General features: G+C 47.8%; 1 protein-coding gene across 1 annotated transcript; it reads right to left on the bottom strand.

The window, feature by feature from the left end:
* Nucleotides 1-424: 424 nt before the first annotated feature.
* TBCC (tubulin folding cofactor C) lies at nt 425-3,864 on the bottom strand. Its single transcript, XM_032409813.1, has one exon. It carries the CDS (start codon nt 3,778-3,780, stop codon nt 2,749-2,751), a length of 1,032 nt encoding a protein of 343 aa, XP_032265704.1. The 5' UTR covers nt 3,781-3,864; the 3' UTR covers nt 425-2,748.
* Nucleotides 3,865-20,823: the final 16,959 nt, after the last annotated feature.

Here is a 20,823-nt window from a genome sequence, read left to right as displayed (position 1 = left end):
ATTTGACAGAGAGAGAAAGCTCGAGCAGGGGGGAGCGGGAGAGGGAGAAGCAGGCCCCCCCGCCGAGGAGCGAGCCTGATGTGGGACTCGATCCCAGGACCCCGGGATCATGACCCGAGCTGAAGGCAGACGCTTAACCATCTGAGCCACCCAGGTGCCCTCAGTGTTTATTTTTTATGAAAACATATGGTTATTAAATTTATTGGTACACTATGCTAGCATTGTAATGACCATTATTATTAAATTTGTTTAATAAAAACTTACTAAAATAACTCTAATCAGTACTTTTTTTTTTAAGTTATCTCTATGCCCAGCATGGGGCTTAAACTCATAACCTGAGATCAATAGTCAAGAGTCGCATGTTTTACCAGCTGAGCCAGCCAGGCACCCTCCTCACCCCCCATCAATGCTTTTAATTCAGGGGTGTGATTTTTTTTTTTTTTGTCAAAAAAAACCCATCACAGTTTAAGTCTAGGGAAAACATAATAATGTCTAACTTTCTGAAATGGCAGAAAGACTTGAGAGGACAGGATGAATAGGCAAAATCTGCTGAGGACAGAACTGACATGATCTGGAAGTCTGATGTTACAAATTGGCCAGCTCAGGGACCAGATGCAGACTGCAAAAAAATGTTTTGTTTGGCTTGTACAATGTTTTTAAAATGCTTAAATTTGTCTGCCAAGTCACCTGGTCCCCCACTCCCTAATGACTTTCTCCCAACAGCCTAACTGACGTTACCTGCTTGGCCCTCGTAATGCCTGGAGAAGAGTGACAGCTTTGAAAGAAATAAGGAACTTGGGAGGGAACGAAGTGAAAATGGAGATTTTAAGAATGTATGAATTTGACAGGCAAGTGAGCCCACTGATACAGAATTGTACACATAGGTTCAGAGTTGCAGCTCTGGAGAACATGCATACAAAGAAGCTGAAGGCAAAACCTTGGGCATCACTCACATTTAAGGGCTGTGAATCCCTGGAATCATAATGAAAGGGAAAAAGCTGTCAGAGAAACAGGGTAGAGCAAGGCTACGGTGGAAAAGAGAGAACTTCAAGAAGATAGAGGAAAGCTCGGCTGAGACTAGCAAGCATCAACAGTGGTTCAAACTGCCATGATTTTGTGGTTTTATTATCTATTACAAACTGCAGGGATTCTTTTGGATGCAACTACTTAACTGTCCTGTGAAAGTTCAGTCCACAAATAGGAATTGCAAGCCCATCAGTGCCGTAAGCATGGTTTTCTCCTGAAGTGTTTTTCTTTGGTGTTAAACTATCGGTCTTTAGGAGAATAGCCTTACAATACCAGTCCTAGTTTCTTATGTTGAGAATTTCATTCCAGGTTGTCTCTTTTTATTACCAGAATTCATTCTCCTAAGCAATAGATTTTTTACCCCTTTTCTTTGTAGATGTTGCAAATTGTGAAATGATTAGGATTGCTTCAAGTCAGCCAATAGTTGAGGGAAAAAAATTCCAGATTCACCTCCAGCTAAGGAATAGAGCTTGGCAGGCCACATTTTTTACTGGCCTCAATTATGCCTAGGTGACTCTACTCTTGTTCACATATCCTAAAAGCCACCTTAAGTTCTTTTTTGGAACAAGATAGAACATGGAAATACTTAAGGTACTACAAGCACTTTAATACTTATGGTCATTATTAAAAATCATGTCTGCAGTTACAAGGCCACTAGACCCAAAAAAGCTTTTTGCAACTCTTAGAACTTTCCATTTAAGAATAATGGGTGATAACATTGAGTGGAACGCCAAATTTGTAATAGTGGAAAATTATAGCAAAATGAGTGGAAAAAATGAAGATTCAGCTAGATGTTTTTGTGAGGATATGTAGCATATTTATTCCTGGGAATTTAGGAAGAGCAATTTGCCCTCTTTAATGACTTTGGAAGCTCTCTTTCTAACTCAACTAACACTATTCAAAATCACTATGTTACATAGTGGGCTCTGGAGCCAGACTACCTGGTTTCAAATCCCAGTCCACTTGAGCTGTGTGACTCAGGCGACTCACCTACCTCACATGAAAAATGGTGCTAACAGAACCTACCTCCTAAGATTTTTTGGACTTAGTCATGTTTGCATGAGTAAGGTGTTTAGAACAGTGTCTATGACCTTTTAAGGGCACAAAAAAAGCTGGTAGCTATAATTATTTTGGCTTTACAGTTGGTTAAGACTTATGAGCCTCCTGGGGTCGATGCCAAAACTTTGGATCCAAACAAGTCGATGAGTAGCTGGATTCCAGAAGCCCAAGCTAATGTGTACCTGAAGACCAGAGTCTTTGCACCGCCCTGCTGAGTAGTACCTATGGAAGTCAAACCTTCAATTCAAGAGCTCTCAATTACTAGTATTTTGCACAGGTTTGATACCATACTTTACATTAACTGGCTCCTACTAGAGCACTACTAAATTCACTTATTAAATATTTACAGTTATCATTAAGTTTTAAATACCACAAATCACTAATAACCAACACACATCCATACTTTTCCTCTTACTGCTTCAAACTATCATAGTCAAATCAAAGCTACCGCACAGTACCAGAATAGCAAAAATGCTTCAAAGTGTTAGACCTGTCGTGAATTTAATGGGAATCACAAGTAGGAGCCTATTACACTCTCAAGCCTTAAAATACTGAAAACATACAAAGTATGAAAACAATTAAGTAAACTCCGAGGTCCCATTAGCAGGAGTAGGTCCCACATGGGAAGTATTTGGTAGGAGCGAAGAACACAGTGACAACTGCTTAGTCCCACTGGATCACTCGCTCTTCTTCAGGAAGAATACTCCAGTTCGGGGAAGCCATATCCCGGGCCAGCCAGTTGAAATCGTCGACGTTGTTCCAGTTATTTTTGCTTCTATCTAAACCAGAGCCCTCGAAGTCCTTGTCGATGCCCGGGTAGCTCCAGGTATAAGGGGCGAACTGGATCCCGCTGCAGTCCTCCACGATGGCCCTGCTGGTCACCTGCAAGAAGATGCGGGTGTCTCTCGTAGTGTGTACGCGGAGCTGTTGGCAGGCCACGGCCAGCACGCAATCACTGCAGTCCTCCAGGAACACAGAAGTGGACACCGGGCCGCAGAGCAACGTGCAACTTCGGGCTTTGGCCAGCCGCAGGGTGTTGGGATTGCCATACAGTTTGATGATGCATTTGCTCAGGTCGGTCAAAAGGACGTCGCGCTGGTGCAGTTCCTCCGCCCGCTTCTCCAAGACTTGGGACTCCACATTGGAGAAGCCGAAAACAAAGCTGGAGCCGATGCCTCCCTCATTCAATGGCGGCGGGGAGGCCAGGATGCCTTCCGCGGCCGGGGCGCTAGGAACTGCGTCGACTTTGGTGGCCGAACCAGCGTCCTTCCTCCGGGTCTTGAAAGCGAAACGCTTCTTGGGCTGCAGCTCCTGGCGCCGCTCGGCCAGGGTCGCCTGCAGCCGCGCCAGCGCCTCTTGTCCCTGCCGCAGGTCGTAGGCGGCCAGGAACAAAACCGAGTCGTTGAGAAGTTTCTGCAGGCCCTGGAGCCGAGCGGCCGCCTCCTCCAGCTGCTCCGTGGATTCCCCGCTCTCCAGAAGCTCTTCTACGGCCGCTCGCTCCCGAGCGAAGGCGGCGGCGAAAAAGTCGCTCTTCTCCTCCTCCACCTCCTGGTCCTGCCGCTTCTGCTTCCGCCTTTCCACCTCCAGCTGCCGCTCTTGTTCTCGTCTCTGAAGCCGTTCAGGCACCAGGCTCCGGTCCCGCTGCGAACCCATGGCCCCGTTTGCCGCGGCGGCGGAACAACTGGCACTCTCCATCTTGACTTCAAGCTTCCTTTCTCCTACCTTGCTTCCTCCGGGCGCGCCCTCCGTGAGGCCTCCCACCAACGCGTCCTCTGATTGGCCGGACACGCTTACGTCAGCCCCGGCCTTATTTTCTTCGCCCATTGGTTCCTCCGCATTGGAGAGGGCGGGGATATGAGGCGGGGCCGAGTGACAAGGGGGGTGGGGAGACAAAGGTCCTTGTGGGTGGGTGGGGTGGGAGACAGGAGGGGGAAGCTTTTTTTTCCTCTTAAAGGGGCAGGACTTATATCCGGGATTGTGGGGTGAGTTGCAGCAGCGGTAGCTGCACATGTGGGTTTGTTTATAAGAACAAGGTTAGAAACTCGCAGGCCTCCCCCTCCCCCCAGCTCCTCCCTACTACCCCCTTACAGGCCGGAGATCCGCTACTGGTGGGGGGAATGTGTGCGTATGGTGGGTGGGGGGGACAGGTAGTGGTGAGAAAGATGGACGGGGGGGGGGAATATTGCACCGCCCGGCCCGCGCTGGAGGAAGCGGCAGCTGGAACAGCTGGCTAGGGAGCCGCTTGCATGCCTCTGGTTTTTTCTTTTCCTTTCCACCACCCCCTCCCCCAACCCATTCCTGCCGCCCCCAAACCCTCGTTCTACCCGCCTTCCCCTCTCAGCCGCTGCAGTTCGGCGTGGCCTGGGCTCTCCTCGATTCCCGTAGGCACTTACGGGGGCGGGAGTAGGCGAGGGGCACCGGGATGGGAGAGACTGGGTTTCTCACTGCAACCGGGTTCCGGGGGCCCAGGGGCTGTCTAAAAACGGATTACTATTTTTTTGGCCAATTGCTGCAGTCGGAGGGGTGGGGGCGGGGGAAGGTGCGATTCAACACCCCCTTCCTCTTCCTCCCACGTCTTCCCCCCCGCCCTTCGCGGTCACTCCCTCCGCAGCTGCGAGGGTGAGACCCCAGCCCCGGGCTCTGCGGCTCTCCGTGGGGCCGTCGGTCTTTAGGAAAGCCTTGGGGGAAACGTTAACATTATTTCTAGAGGTGGTGGGAGGGATTTGTCACCGGAAGTGAATGAGCCTAGCCGAAAGTCCGGAGCAGCCGGAGGTGTGAGTGGGCAGCCAAGCCGGCGCAGTCACGAGCAAAACGCCGGGCAACCGGCCGGCTCGGAGGCGAGACGCCGCCGGCTGCGGGCGCGCGGCCACCTCGCGTGCTCCGTGCAGGCCGCCGAGCGCGGGGCGCGTCTCTGACCCCGCCCGCCCTGCCAGGCTTCGGTTTTGCTCTCCACCGCGTTCCCAGCCGCCACCGTTTCTAATTGGGGTATTTGGCCAAGAAACTGTCACTTGAAATTTCACTGATGCATCTGCATCTTGGTGCAGAGAAAGATGGGAGGAAACGAGAGAATTAAGACTCATTTCCAGTTTTTCACGCCCCACTCTCCTCCTTCCCTTCCCATTTAAAACAACAAAACACAACACATAAATTCCTGTATTTCTCCACTGAAAGCGAGCGAGCACAGATCACAGCGCTCGGCAGATTGCGCGCGGGAGGGGGAGGGGGGGGTCCCGTGTGTTATGTGTGTGCAGTGGATGGGAACCGGGAACTGGGTGCTGAAGATTTTCTGTGCTTGTGCTTGTAGTATATATTCTTGGTTTTGGTTTGCTTTGTTTCATGTGCAAGCTGGATGAGGCTTTCTGCTTTTTGTGAGGTTTGGTTCTGAGGCTGGTGAATTAAGTATAGCTGGTTATCTTGTCTGAGTCGTACGGGGGAATGCAATAGCTGCTTTATTTTATAAAGATTTAACCAAGGAAGGTTTAAAGAAGATTTATTTTGCTAGGGAAACAACAAAAAACGAAAATTTGACCTGCCTTCCTTAAGTTTTTCAGCAATTGAAACTGCCCCACTCAAATTAAGACAGTTTGTAGCCAAACAAGGTTTACTGGAGCTGCAGGTGCGTGAGGCAACATTTGTGTATTAGCCATAGTGAATCTATGGGTGGGTGGTAGTGTCTGTTATTAGAAGTGGAATTGAGCGTCGTTAAACCTTCCCAAGAACTTCATTTCTGCCCCAAAACAGGCTTTGGCATAGAGGCCAGTAGACTTTGGAAGTTTTGAATATTTTAAGTTGGGTAGTTCAAACTTTTATGAGAAAAAAGAGGTAAAGGACAAACACGGACGAGTCAGCCTGTTGACCCTGTGTGTTGAAGGCAGTTTCAGAGACTGGTATGGAGTCTGAGTGGGAATGGGCAGGGGTCAGTGATGCGGTCCTCATGAAGCATGGGCTGGAGGGTTCTCTGCAGCCGCCGGCACAGCTGCAAGCCAAGGTCAGGTGGTCAGGATATGAAGGTGAAGCTACATTTCTATGTTCAAAAGCAATAGGAGGGTGGAAAACCTCTAGCAGTGCCAGACTCTGTTTGGGTCTTTTTTCTGACATTTGAGGGCAGTCAATTCAGTGTGCATCCTTGAAAGGGATCCCAGCTCCTGGGAGGGAAGAGCCTGTTCCAATGCAAGGAGAGAGGGTGATTAATGGCAACAGTGTGACATGTGGCAAAAGGCAAGCCGTGCCAGAGCTCCGAATCCTACTTTCAAAGAGCTTGTGAATCAAGGACTGCTGCTCTCTTTTAGACATCTCGAAAGAATCCTAAGGTGTTCCAGACTTTAAAAATTATTTAACTAACATTTATGGTTTATGGTTCTGTTTGTGAGACTGACTTTTTAACATCTTGAACATTTCAAACGTAGTAAAGGGGACAGTGAAGGGGATGGGTACTCATCACCCAGACTTGGACAGTTACCAACTGACTGTCTGCTTTCTTCCAAAACCCTGGCCACTTATACACCCCATCACCCTGATTATTTTACAGCAAATCCCAGACATTGTAATACTTCATATTCTACAATCTATACATATTTCAATATGTCTCAAAAGGATGAGGACTGCCTTTTTAAAACATGACCACATACCATCACAGCATTCCAAAAATGTAGTGATATTTCCTTATTATCATCAGAGTTCCAGTCTATACTCAGATTTCTTTGATTATCCTATAATTTCCCCCCTTTTTAAGTTATTTATTGACTAAGAATCCAAAAAAGTTCCTCACAATGTGTCTAGTTGATCTGTTCCTTCAATCACTTTAATCACTTTTAAATCCACCCCACCCCCACCCCCCAGCAATTATTTTGTAGGAAAAACCTGATCATTTGTTCAGTGGAGTTTCCCACAGTCTGGATTTTGCTGGTTGCATCTCCATACTGTATTGGATGTTAAGTATTTGTTGTATTCATTTGATCTTTTTGTTTGTTTGTTTGTTTGTTTTATTTGACAGAGAGAGAGAGAGACAGCGAGTAGAGGGAACACAAGGAGGGGGAGTGGGAGAGGGAGAAGCAGGTCTCCTGCTGAGCAAGGAGCCTGATGCAGGACTCGATCCCAGAACCCTGGGATCATGACCTGAGCCGAAGGCAGACGCTTAACGACCGAGCCACCCAGGCGCACCTCGTTTGATCTTTTAATGTCATAAGTGAACGTTCATGTATTAGTATGCCACAGGAAATGAAAGCTGAATTTCAGCACAGAAAACAGTCTTTGGTTATGGCTGGACAGCCAGAAATAAGGCCTCTTGCCGTCCTCTGGAGTTTTTCGGCGACCCTGTGTGGATGGGAGATACCAGGCAAATAAAGAGGTCCAGACCCTGTTTTCTCGTAGCTCCATTCCAAAAAGGAGGTGGCATCTTTCAGCAAACACTGACTATATCGTGGGTAGAAAGCACTCATTAAAGAGCTCTACATGCCAAGTATCTAACGTTGGGCAAATTTTTCAACTTAGTTGCTGACTTATCTGACCCGGAAAGAGGACAGCAAGAAGGCTGTGCTGTCCTTGAAAGGCTCCAGGTCTGTCTGGGAAGCAGGACAGGAGCAACCCCTTCCTTCCACCTCTGCCCCCCACTCTCCTCCCCTTCAACCCCCTTCAGCTTTCTGGAACGATTTTCATCATTGTACACCCGATACCGTTTATGAATCTAGCATCAGTTTATGAAGCACTTGCTGCGCTCCCCCACCGAGCCCACGGATGCCCTCAGGCTGCCAAGGTGAATGAAGACAGACTGAGTCCCCTTCCTCCTTGGGGAGGGCTAACTGGGCCATATAAGAAACAGTAAATACTCTTACAATGTTCACTAGATACTATTTTCTGTTCTGCTTACTGCATTTCAGAAATACTGATCAAGCCCCCTTAAATTAAACTGCAGTTTAAAAATGCCGTATCAGCAGGAGAGAGTGCAGCTGTAGGTAAATTTGTGCGTTTGGTAATTGGCAGATGAGTCGGATGGTTTCTGTGTTCTCTGTAAAGTAGGCAGTGAGGTCCTCTGCTGGGTAGGGGAGGGAACGGATAGGGGTGTCTAAAACTGTGGGGAAGGTTTGGAAGCTCTATGGGAAGAGGATCAGTATGTTGCCCAGAGAAGTGGGGCTGGGTGGTGTGGATGTTCAGCACGCACTTGGAAAATGAATGAGGGAATGAATGAGAACCTCCCAGAGACCAGGTCAGGGGAGGGACATGGGGTTTGGGGCAGGCCAGAGGGAAGAAGCTGGTGTTGAGAGCCTGACCCTCAGAAGGCAGGGAATCCCCATAAGGCAACTTCTCCAGAAGAATCTGAGGCTCGCCACCGGCAGTCCCTCATGCGTTCCCTGTAAGACTCTTCAGAAACTTCTTTCACAGGGCGCCTGGGTGGTTCCGTGGGTTGTGTCTGGCTTCAGCTCGGGTCATGATCCCAGGATCCCGGGACCAAGCTCCAAGTTGGGCTCCCTGCTCAGCAGGGAGTCTGCTTCTCCCTCTGCCCCTCCCCCTGCTCACATGTGTGCTCGCTCTCTCTCTCAAATAAATAAAATCTTAAAAAAAGGAAGAGTTCTGTCACTTCCCAGGAGCCCCACTGCCTGACAGCAGATGAGCTTACCTACTCTTCACAGAGGAGAAAGCCCAGCAGATGAGAACCTGAACTTGCCTCGCATCTCAATTACAATTTGTGAGGATCCTCCTCTTCGTCTTTCCCTTCTCACGCAAAGCAAAGCTGTCCACCTGAGTTCTGTATCCCTTCCCCTTCATGTTCCTAGGACCTTCAGCCACAACTCATCCTCTCTTCCTTCAGGATCTTTCCTCTCTCTTCTTCAGCATCCCATCCCAGCCAGTAGGTTCCCTCAACTTAAAACAATTTTCCATTTGTCCCATCATCCACCAAAGTGGATGCTCTAACTTCCTTCCTTCTCTTAACAAACTTTTTACACTATTCTATTTTTTTTTTTTTTTTTTTTTTTTAAGATTTATTCACTTGTCAGAGAGAGAGAGAGATTGAGCAGCAGGCAGGAGAAGCAGGCTTCCAGCTGAGCAGGGAGCCCGATGCGGGACTCAATCCCAGGACCCTGGGATCATGACCTGAGCCGAAGGCAGACGCTTAACCGACTGAGCCACCCAGGCGCCCCTATTCTGTTTTTTGGTTTTTGTTTTTGTTTGTTTTTTTTTACTGTTTTCTTTTTTAAGAGAGAGAGAGAGCACGCCCAAGCATGTGCGTGCGCAAGGTAGGGGGGAGGGGCAAAGGGATAGGGAGAGAGAATCTTAAGCAGGCTCAACACCCAGCTCAGAGCCTGATGTGGGGCTCCATCTCACGACCCTAAGATTGTGACCTGAGCTGAAATCAAGACTTGGATGCTTAACTGACTGAGCCACCCAGGCACCCCTACACTGTTCTATTTTTTAAAAACAATTTTGGGTGGTGCCTGGGTGGCTCAGTGGTTAAGTGTCTACCTTCAGCTCGGGTCATGATCCCAGGGTCCTGGGATCGAGCCTGACATCGGGCTCCCTGCTCCGCGGGAAGCCTGCTTCTCCCTCTCTTACTCCCCTTGCTTGTGTTCCTGCTCTCACTGTGTTTCTCTCTGTCAAATAAGTAAATAAAATCTTTAAAAAAAAAAATGGGGGGTATAAGTAATTAGGTTAATTCCCCCCCAGCTTTATTGACATTTAATTTGATATATAACATTGTGTGAGTTTAAGATATACAACGTGATGGTTTGATATACATATATATGTATTGCAAAGTGACCACCACAAGAGTTAGTTAATATATCCAGGTTAGTTAATATATCCATCACCTCACATAGTTACCTTTTGTGTGTGTGTCTGGCGAGGACTTTTAAGATCTACTCTCATAGCGACTTTCAGCACACAATACAGTATTGTCACCTAGAGTCACCATGCAGTATATCACATCTCCAGAACCTGTTCATCTTGAAACTGGAAGTCTGTGCCCTTTGACCATCTTCACCCATCCCTCCACCCCCTGCCCCTGGCAACCACCAGTCTACTCCCCGTTTCTATGAGTTTGGTTTTAACCACAGAGTTTTAAAACCGTAATCTACATTTGCTACGTCTGGTTTCTCAGTTATCATCCCTCCTTAGCCCCTTCTCATACGACTTCTGCCTCTGCCACTTTATTTGAAAATGAGTTGCTCTCTTCCCTCCTAACTTCAAACCCATTGCTGTTTGTAGCTCGAAGAGCTTCAGTACCTCTTCTCGAAGCCCAGCTCCTGGTTCTTAGTTCCCTGTCCATCTCTGATCACCGATGCTTCTTGTCTCCTTCACAGACTTCTCTCCACCAACCCCTTACATACCCGTGAGGCCAGGATTCTCTCCTGGTACCCCTCTTCTCATTCCTCTCGCCTCCCTGCCAGCTTACCTTCTCCTAGGACTCCTGTCCTTGTGCTGACCTCTCTCCAATCCCTGCCTCCTCCACCCTTCTCGAGACTGAGCCCGACCCTGAACTGCCAACACCTTTCTAGATATTGCCAAGTAACTATTTACTATCCTTGGAACTATCTTCTACCCAAAATACCTCATCTTAAAAAAAAAAAAAAAGCCCCATCTGAAGTAGATGGTCTAAAATGAAATCCTTAGTGCCCTAGTGATGTCCTTCTTCTCCTGTATGTAAGTTTTAATCCTTTGTTGCTGCATAACCATCCCAAAACTTACCAGCTTAAAATAACAATACTTTATTATTTCTCACAATTCTGTGGGCTCAGCTAGGGCTGGAGCCTCCAAGGCAGCCTCCCTCGCAAGTCTGGGGCCTTAGTGCTGGCTGTCGCCTGGTGCACCTAGCTTCTCCTCCTGGTGGCCTCTCCCTCACTCTTGGTCTCTTAGCATGCGGTGGTTGAACTTAAGCTTTGCGTGGTGACTGGTTTCCAACCGGGCATAAGCAGAGGCCACTAGGCCTCCTAAGGCTCGGGCAGGAATCGGTACCGTGTCGCTTCTGGTGCGATCACTTAGTCAAAGCAAATCACAAAGCCAGCGCAGATTCAAGTCGAGGAGAAAGAGACTCCACCTCTTGATGGGTGGAGCAGCGGGCCTTTAGAGAGGTGGAAGGAATTGGCAGCCGTCTTTGCAGATAATCCACCATGCTATATACATAGAAATCGTCCTGCTAACTCTGACGTGGCATTCACCGTGTGCCAGGCAATGGCTGAACATTTACGTGTATTACCTCATTCAGTCTTAACATCCCTGTGAGGTAGAAACTACTACGATCCCCATTTAACAGACGAACAACTGAAGAAGCGACAGTGAGCTCCTCAGGACCAAGACCTAGTAAGTTGGCGGAGCTAAGATTTGAATCAAGCCAGCCTGGTTCCCGAGTCCAGGCTTTCAACGCCGCCTCTCTGATTGTGACGCCACACTCAGCTGTGCTCCGACGCCACATCGCTAGGCTCCCAAGCAGAAGGTGACAGTGCCTCGTTCTCCCTCCCGGCCTCACGGTCTGCAAGTACTGTTTTGTCTCTCTCAGTTCGGGGCCCTCTTTTCAGGCCTTGGCGCCCTCCTCATCTTCTTTTCCCGGGGCTATTGTTCTAGACTCCCATCTGGTTCCCTGCCCCGTGCCTCCCGGCGTCCCCCCGGCCCTCCAGGCCTCAGCCAGTGATCGCCCTAAAACTCAACTGATCGTGTCACTTCACTGAAAACTTCTGCGGGCTCCCTGTTGTCTAAACACTGTCCCAATTCCTTAGTCCTGATACCAGGCCCTTCACAGCCTGTTCCAAGTACGTCCCCAGCTCCGCCTCCCACCACTGCCTTCACTCCAGCCACACCACACTCGCCGTAACACACCAACACACCGTGCTCGCCCACTTCCACTTACTCATGCCGCGCTGACTTAATCAGCACCCACCATATGCTAGGCACTCCGCTAGGGGCCACGCAGACGGGCCCCCTCTGAGCTTACAGCCTAAGTGATGGATGCAGACAGTGTGGTGGCATATATCCTATAATGGAGGAAATCTTGGGTGCTAAGATCACCCGTGGTAGCCTACTCCAAACCAGAGGAATGGGGTGTGTAGGCGGGTGTCCTTTAGAAAATCTAAGCTGGATCCTAAAAAATGAGTGAGATCTAACCGGAGAAGGGGGAAAGCAATCACTCATCATTCCTTTCTGTGGATATTCATGGAGCACCAACTACGATCTGGGCACCGTTCTAGGTGCTAGAAATACAGCTGTGAGAAAGACAGACAAGAAGTCCCCGGCTTGATGGCCAGGAAGCTAGGAGAGCTTTGGTGTCTGCCTCTAGCGACAGAGACAGGGCAGTAGACCTGGACATGAGAAAAAGATGTGTTCCACGAGAGCAGTGTCCTCCACCCTGGCCGCACGTTCGTACTCCTGGGAGGCTTTCCAGCATCGGCCAGAATCCCTGGGAGTGGGACCTAGGCACTGGTGTTTTCTAAAGCTCCCCGTGTGGTCCTGATGGGCAGCCAGGGTTGCAAGCCGCCCTGTTAGAGGACCTGTAGCACACTGAAGCTGGAAGTGGTGATCAGAGTTGAGGTTAGCATAGTCAGCAGAGGCCAGACCACCAAGGGTCTCGTCAGTCCTGTCAGGCACTTTGGGCATAATCTTGAAGGCACTAGGAACTGGGGAAGGATTTCGGCAGGATAATGACAGAATCAGATTAGTTTTCCTTTCTCCTTCCCCACCACCCCCCTTTAACAAAGGATCAGGCTGGATGCTCTGTGTGGATTGCATTCTCTTGGAGCAAAAGTAACCTGATACCAGTTTGGAGGCTGTCACTGGAGAAGTGGGGGTCCTGGGCCAGGATGAGGAGTGAGGAGAGAGAAGAAACGGTTAATGTGTGAGAGATTTAGAAGCCTACACAGGACTCTGGCTCACTAGAAGTGAGGGACAAAGGAGGGCAGAGAGTTGTGGAAGGTTCTGGCTTGAGGAGCTGGGTCCACGGTGATCCTGGTGCAAGGGCCAGTGAACCAGGAAGAGCATGTTTGGAGAGAGAGCTGGTGGCTCCATTTGGGACCCGCTGCTTGCTTCCTTGTCCTGCTGCCTGTGATCCTCTGCTTAATCTCCACCTGATGGCCCTTGCCTCCCACCAGACCTGTTTTATACACCTCTTCCGGGAAGCCTATCTGGATTCTCCCTTCCATTGGCTCTGGGTGAACGCCTATCAGTTTGTGAGGTCAGTGTCTATTTACAGATATTTATTCTACAGCCTGGGCTTCTCCAAGCATGGATGTGTCTTATTCCATGCTGTCTGCTTAGCACAGTGCCCGGTACACAGGAAGTGAACGATAAAAAGATGTTAAATAGACAAGTTAATGGCTGAAGACCTGGGCCGGAAGCAAGAGCTCTCCTAGGACTGATTAGAAGTGGGTCAGGGGATTCTTGTTCTCATTTCTAGGGAAAGGGACAGACAGAGTCCAGGGGCAGAGGAGGGTATTTGCTGAGCTGATCAGGAAAGAGACTGAGTTAGAGGCACCGAAGCTGTTGACTCGTAGATAGAGTGACGTATCATCAGCTATCTAAATTGTCTTTTTTTTTTTTTTTTTTAATATTTTATTTAATTATTTGACAGAGAGAGACACAGTGAGAGAGGGAACACAAGAAGGGGGAGAGGGAGAGGGAGAAGCAGGCTTCCCGCTGAGCAGGGAGCCCGATGCGGGGCTCGATCCCAGGACCCTGGGATCATGACCGGAGCTGAAGGCAGACGCTTAACGACTGAGCCACCCAGGCGCCCCTAAATTGTCTTTTGAATATAGTTGCAAATTCCTTTTGTGGCAAAGGCATATACATCTCTTAAAACTTTCCTGCATCTGTCCTTTCTCTTATATCTCTTCCTGTCAGTGAAGTGGGTTGATGGTAATAAGAGGACAGATCTGAGCTTAAATTCTGATTACTAGCTGTTGTGACACTGAGCATGATACATAACCTCTCTGAGCTCAGTTTCCGCCAACTGTAAAGTGGGGATAAAGAAAGATGTATTTCTCCCAGGATTGTTGCAATGTTAAATAAAGTAATGTGTGGGAAAAGTACCAACTATTGGGCCAGACCTATAGTAGACCCCCAACCATTGCCAGGTCCCTTTCTGCCTGCCAGTCCCTAGACCTTTGTCCCTTAATACTTCCCAGCCCTCAAGGCGAGTGGTGGAAGCAGAATTTGCTGTGTGCATTATGACGATCTCAGAAAGGGCCCTTCAATGTCCAGCCTTTCTGCAATTCTGGGGGATATTTGGGCAGATTCTACATGTAAATAGTGCTGTAAAAGAAAACCAGAGAATCCTAGAAAGAGAGACCTGGGCAAGCTCTGATGAATCCTTTAATACCAGGACAAAACCTGGCTTATAGTTTAAGAAAAAATAAGGATATGTGGTGATTTCTTTTTTTAAAGATTTTATTTATTTGACAGAGAGAGACACATAGCGAGAGAGGGAACACTAGCAGGGGGCGTGGGAGAGGGAGAAGCAGGCTTCCCGCCGAGTAGGGAGCCCGATGTGGGGCTCAATCCCATGACTCTGGGATCATGACCTGAGCCGAAGGCAGACGCTTAACGACTGAGCCACCCAGGCGCCCCTGTGGTGATTTTTTTTTTATGACAATTAATTCAGTTTAAAGAATTATATTAAGAAATCATATCATTTTTCTTTTTCTTTTTTTTAAGTATTTCTTTTTCTTTTTTTAAGATTTTATTTATTTATTTGTCATAGAGAGAGTGAGCGAGCATACAAGCAGGGGGAGTAGCAGGCAGAGGGAGAAGCAGACTCCCTGCTGAGCAGGGAGCCCGGTGCGGGACTCAATCCCAGGACCCTGGGATCATGACCTGAGCTGAAGGCAGACGCTTAACCATCTGAGCCACCCAGGCGTCCCTTTAAGTATTTCTTTTATGACAGCCTTTCTATCTGTGAAATCTTTACCTTGGGGAACCACTGATGTAATCTTACCTCCCTTTACAGATAAGGGAGTGTAAAACAGTTGTATGTTATGTAATATTAATGGAATGCGCAGTATTTTCTCAAACACTAAACTCTTTGTAGACACCATAAGGGCTATGGTTGTGTCTCCTATTTTTTGGACCCCATAATCCCAGAATATAGCATCATGCCTGGCATGGGATGCTCACAATAATTATCCGTTGGAGGAATAAATGAATTGTTCTAGGGTTTTTATGTTTTTTGCAAGGTTCAAAAGCTTAACCGACTGGGCCACTCAAGACGCCCCCCTATTTTTAACTTTTTGAGAAAGCTCCATCCTGTTTTCCAGAGTAGCTGCACCAGTTTGCATAGAATCCTAGTTGTTAATGATATTTATTTTTATTGATGGAGCCGGTAGACTCCTTGAGGGACTCTGTTCTCTGTTGCCCAGCAGGGCAGGTGCTCAGCGAGGGATTGAGCCCACTGACCATGCAGAGATCAGACATATCCAAGAAAAGATAACCCAGGAAGCTGAATGATAGCAGGAGCCACCATGTACTTCCCTTATATTACATCCTCCTTTAATCTCCATGGTAACCTTGCCAGGACCTGTTTGTGCTGCACGTCATAATTTGAAGCAACAACAATTTTAAGATTCTTTAGCAGATATTGCTGAATTTTAATTCCTGAACAGATGTGAGTTTTTAATATAGATTCGGGACGGCGGGGGTGAGGGTGAGTGGAGGTAACTTTTCTGCTTCAATTTCTTTCTTCTTCAGAGCAAAGGGAATAGTGTGACCCACAACGTTTTGAGATTGTTTAAAGGCTTTTGTTGAAATGCTTGTTTATTAAAATGCTTTTAAAGTGTCCTGGCAGTTGAAAGTTAAATAAGAAGCAAAAAGTTTACTCCTTGTCAACTCATCTGCCTAGAATTTTTAAGGTCCTCTTCTTTAGGTAGGATTTCATTATTTGCCGTAAAATGCTACTTTTCTGTGAAATACTATAAACTACTGTTTTCAGACCATAAGTTCCAATGCAATAAGGTCATGAAATCCATTTAGTGGATGGTGGTCTTTTAATAATGGCAAAAGAGATGGGGTGCCTGGGTGGCTCAGTCGGTTAAGCATCTGCCTTCGGCTCAGGTCATGATCTGGGGGTCCTGGGATCGAGCCCCACATCGGGCTCCCTGCTTGGCGGGGAGCCTGCTTCTTCCTCTCCCTCGGCTTGCCATTCTGCTTGCTTATGCGCTCTCTCTGTCTGTCAAATAAATAAATAAAATCTTTTTAAAAAATGGCAAAAGAGGGGTGCCTGGGTGGCTCTGTCATTAAGCATCTGCCTTCAGCTCAGGTCATGATCCCAGGGTCCTGGGATCGAGTCCCACATCGGGCTCCCTGCTCAGCAGGAAGCCTGCTTCTCCCTTTCCCACTCCCCCTGCTTATGTTCCTGCTCTCGTTCTCTCTCTCTCTCAAATAAATAAATAGAATCTTTAAAAATAATGGCAAAAGAGGGGCACCTGGCTGGCTCAGTTGGTAGACCTTCTGAGTCTTGATCTTGGGGTTGTAAGTTCGAGCCCCATGTTGGGTGTAGAGATTACTTAAAAATAAAATCTTCTTGGGGCGCCTGGGTGGCTCAGTCGTTAAGCGTCTGCCTTCGGCTCAGGTCATGGTCCCAGGGTCCTGGGATCGAGCCCCACATCGGGCTCCCCGCTCAGCGGGAAGCCTGCTTCTCTCTCTCCCACTCCCCCTGATTGTGTTCCCTCTCTCGCTGTGTCTCTATCAAATAAATAAATAAAATCTTAAAAAAAAAATAAAAAAATAAAAAAATAAAATCTTCTTTAAAAATGTTGGGTGCTTGGGTGGCTCAGAGCTTGGTTAAGCATCTGCCTTTGGCTCAGATCATGATCCCAGAGTCCTGGGATCGAGTCCAGTGTCAGGCTCCCTGCTCACTGGGGAGTCTGCTTCTCCCTCTACCCCTCCCCCCGCTCATGGTCTCTCAAATAAATAAATAAATAATCTTTTAAAAAATGTCAAAAAGATGTCAGAATGCATTGTGTTGCATAAATGAGTTTATATTACATGCATATGTTTTATGGATACACATACATGACTTGCAAGATAAAATGTATTTCTTTTTATAGGTTACAGTCAAAAAAGTTTGAAAAGATGGTTTTGTTGGGGTGCCTGGCTGGCTCAGTCAGTAGACCTTGCAACTCTTGATCTTGCGGTGGTGAGTTTGAGCCCCACATTGGGTGTGGAGCCTTTAAAAAAAAAATTAAAAAAAAGAAAAGATAAAATGGTTTTGTGAATGATGCCTTGACATTATGGTATTCAAATTATACATCGGCATGGATGAAGGGACATATTTTGTGTCATTATGAAGAGATAGCAGTAAGGAAAAATGGATGCTGAGCTAATTCCTGCAAAACGCCTTATCAGGTGGAAACCTGTTTGTGCTGCGCGTACTTCCTACTCCTTTCATTTGTAAAAATACTGAAGGCTTGCTCATAAAAAGAAAAATTTGGAGGAGGGAATAATGGCACATAAAGTTTCGGAATGTGCATGTGTAACAGGCTACGGCGTGAAGCATTTCTGCCTCTAATGGTTGTTGAGTTCTGCTCCCTGGAAGGGTCCCCAGTGGTCCCTCTCACGTGGTAACTTGAAATGTGCTGAGGCACGAATCTAAGTACATCCTAGTTGGCCTGTGGGCAGGGAAACAGTCCTTTAGCTCATGAGTGGGCCACGCCCCCTGCCCTCCATCTCCATTTTTTCTATTCTTTGGGGTTTTTTTTTTAAAGATTTATTTTTATTTGGGGGGGAGGGGCAGAAGGAGAGAATCTGAAGCAGACTCCCCGCTGAGCGAGGAGCCTGGCATGGGATGACCCTGAGATCGTGACCTGAGCCGAAACCAAGAGTCGGATGCTTCACCGACTGAGCCACCCAGGTGCCCCTCTATTCTTTGTTTTAAGAGCATAACTCCTATAAGGTAATAAAAAGTTTGTTCCCATCTGAAGAATGACCAGGAAGTGAAAGGTGAAGCCCCACCACGGAAGACAGCTTCTTGACAAAGGTGTGACTCCCCCAGAAAGCCAGAGTCGCTGCAGATCCTCACGTTCCACAATCTGGCAGGCCCTGGAGGTCTCTGTGGGTCGCTCTGGTGGCGGTTAGGGGTCTGGGCCCTATGCTTTGCTGCCTTTGTAGACCCTGTGGGGTAAGCATTGATTTGAGGCCATATTCGTTTACAGTATAGCCTCTGAAAGGCAGAAACTTAGTGTGTAGAAATTTTCATGTTTGCTTAAAAAAAGGAGAAATTATTTGTTCTATCTAAGGGCTGTGTTTGGTTTTTGCTTATTGATCAGCGCTCCTTCCTCAGTGGCTCTGGGAATGACCGTGTAGAGTCCTCTGAGATCACCTGAAGTGCTTCTGCTCTTTAGGATTCCATGCTGTCTGTCTCTGGTTTGCTGCGAGCTGAGGCCTTCACACAACTCTGGAGGGGAGAAGGACAGCTGGGGACAGGACAGGGGGTGTCAGTGGACAAATCAGGACCAGATTCTGCTTCCGCCTTCACGTGTGGATGCTGACTCTTTTGAAAGAATTACAATAAAGTCACTGATGGGCTGACTCATATGCCCTTTCTCTAAAAGACATAAACTGGATAGCTGGAGGGGGGAGGGTTCAGCCCCTCCCCATTCGGCAGTGTTTTGACCTGAAGCGAGCATTCTGTAATGTGCCTGTAAGTCACAGTTGCAATGTAGAAACAGGGGGAAAGACAGGAAAAGGGGAGAGGCATGTTAGTTTATCAGGATGCGAGAAATTGTGCCTCCTTTTTTATTAAAAAAAAGTTGGGCTGGGATTCATTCATTGCTTCACTATAGATGCAGCTCTCTCCGCTCTCTCAGCTCCGCATAGCAGAGGCTAGGTGGGCATCTTACCTAGTGATTACGTCCAGGGAGAGTTTGTCCATACAACCGCAACCGACTGTAATCAATCTGGTGGCCATTTGTCGAGTGCCTGCTACCTCCCAACACCAGCTAAGTGCCTTGACATGTTCCTTTAGCATGGAACATTGATGGAAGATGCTATAGTTGGTCCTGGGGTGAGCGGGGCTATAAATATGAGCAAAGCATAGTCTTTGCCTTCTTGAGGCTCATGATCCAGGGGTGGAAATGAAGATGACTAATTATAAGTCAAGCCAACCACAGTGTGTGTTATAAAGGAGGGAGGAAGTTCTTTGGAAGTACAAAGGGAAGAGGGAGGGGGCCAAAGAGAGGGCTGAGGGAAAGTGAACAGGAAGGAGAGGTACCCAGGGGAAAGGAATGCCGGGGCTGTGGCAAGAACATGAGCAGAGCTGGGGAGGCACCAGTAGTATTTGAGGAACCCGGAGTAACACTATGTGGGAAGAGCGGAGAGTAGTCCGAGGGAACAGAAAGATGTGGTGGACGATGAGCAGGAGCCCAGCGTCGTCATTCCAGAGGCATTGGGGCCCCATCAGAGGTTTTGAGCAGGGATCGAGGCACCAGATTTGTGTATTAAGAAGAGAAGTTGAAGAGAATGGATTGGAGCGGGGGAGGTTGCCTTCCGGAGGCCTCTGCAGTGGTTCATTGGCCAAGTGACAGGGCTTGAACAAGGCCAGTGGAAATGAAGTGGGGGTTACCCAGAATGATTTGTACCCGAGAGCCAGTCTGTGAATTTATAATGGGCATGAACCTATCCAGCCACTGGAGTGATTAGGTCAGCTGGCCAGAACACAACTTTTAAAATTGAAGTACATTAATAATCAAAGGATTACTTGGTGAAAATGGAGCTAAGGCAAAAGGAGTTGGATGGTCTGAGAGGACCTTTTACTCAATCTGTAGCCGTTATTGTAGAGCAGTAATAATAAAGCTTAGTCTCTGGTGGGATACTTGGCCTGCCGCAGATGGAGGAGCCGCTCCCCAGGCCAGCGCTATAGAGAGGCTGGTGGGCAGCATATTCAAGGCTCTTTTGGTTGCAAGAGAGGGAACTCACTCATAGGAGAGCAAGTAAAATGGGGAATAGTTCTAAGGAAGGAGAGTCTTCCAATCCAAATGCTAGAAAGGCAGCCAGGCCTCATGGGGCTTAGAATATCATCAGGCACTTTCTCCACCCCTCTTCCCTCCCTCCACACCCAATGAAAATCTCTTCTCCCTGACACACTGGCCTTCCTGTTCCCATCCACTTGCATGGACCCCATTATAACTGCTCCAAAATGGCGGCCTTGACCCTTAGTCTTTCCATCCATATTGTCTCCTCCCCACAGCTGAGCCACTTTCTGTGTCCCAAGTACTAACACGAGCAGAGAGGATCCAATTGGTCCAGGTTGGGTCATGGGCCTTTCCCTAATCTAGTTAGGTTGAAGATGTGAGGTGATAGATTGTTTGAGAAAAAAAACAAAATGATGGTAAACAATGGATAACTCTACTATGCTGGTATTAATGTTCAGCTCTTCCAGACTATGAATAACCCAGTGTATTAGTCGTGTATGGCTATATAGCAAAGTGCCTCAAAATTTAGCAGTTTGGGACGCCTGGGTGGCTCAGTCGGTTAAGTGCCTGCCTTCAGCTCAGATCATGATCCCGGGGTCCTGGAAATCAGTCCCACATCGGGCTCCATGCTCAGCAGGGAGCCTGCTTCTCCCTCTGCCTGCCACTCCCCCTGCTTGTGTTCTCTCTCTCTGACAAATAAATAAATAAAATCTTTTTAAAAATTCAGCAGTTTAATTTTTTAAAAAAGATTTTATTTATTTAATTGACAGAGGGAGAGAAAGAGAGCACAAGCAAGGGGAGGGGCAGAGGCAGAGGGAGAAGCAGACTCCCCGCTGAGCATGGAGCCAGATGTGGGACT

Source organism: Phoca vitulina, unplaced genomic scaffold, assembly GCF_004348235.1.
Source record: "Phoca vitulina isolate PV1807 unplaced genomic scaffold, GSC_HSeal_1.0 scaffold11, whole genome shotgun sequence".
Lineage (NCBI taxonomy): Eukaryota > Metazoa > Chordata > Mammalia > Carnivora > Phocidae > Phoca > Phoca vitulina.
The sequence above is the reverse complement of the archived record's forward strand: the minus strand, read 5'-3'. Positions and strand labels throughout refer to the sequence as shown.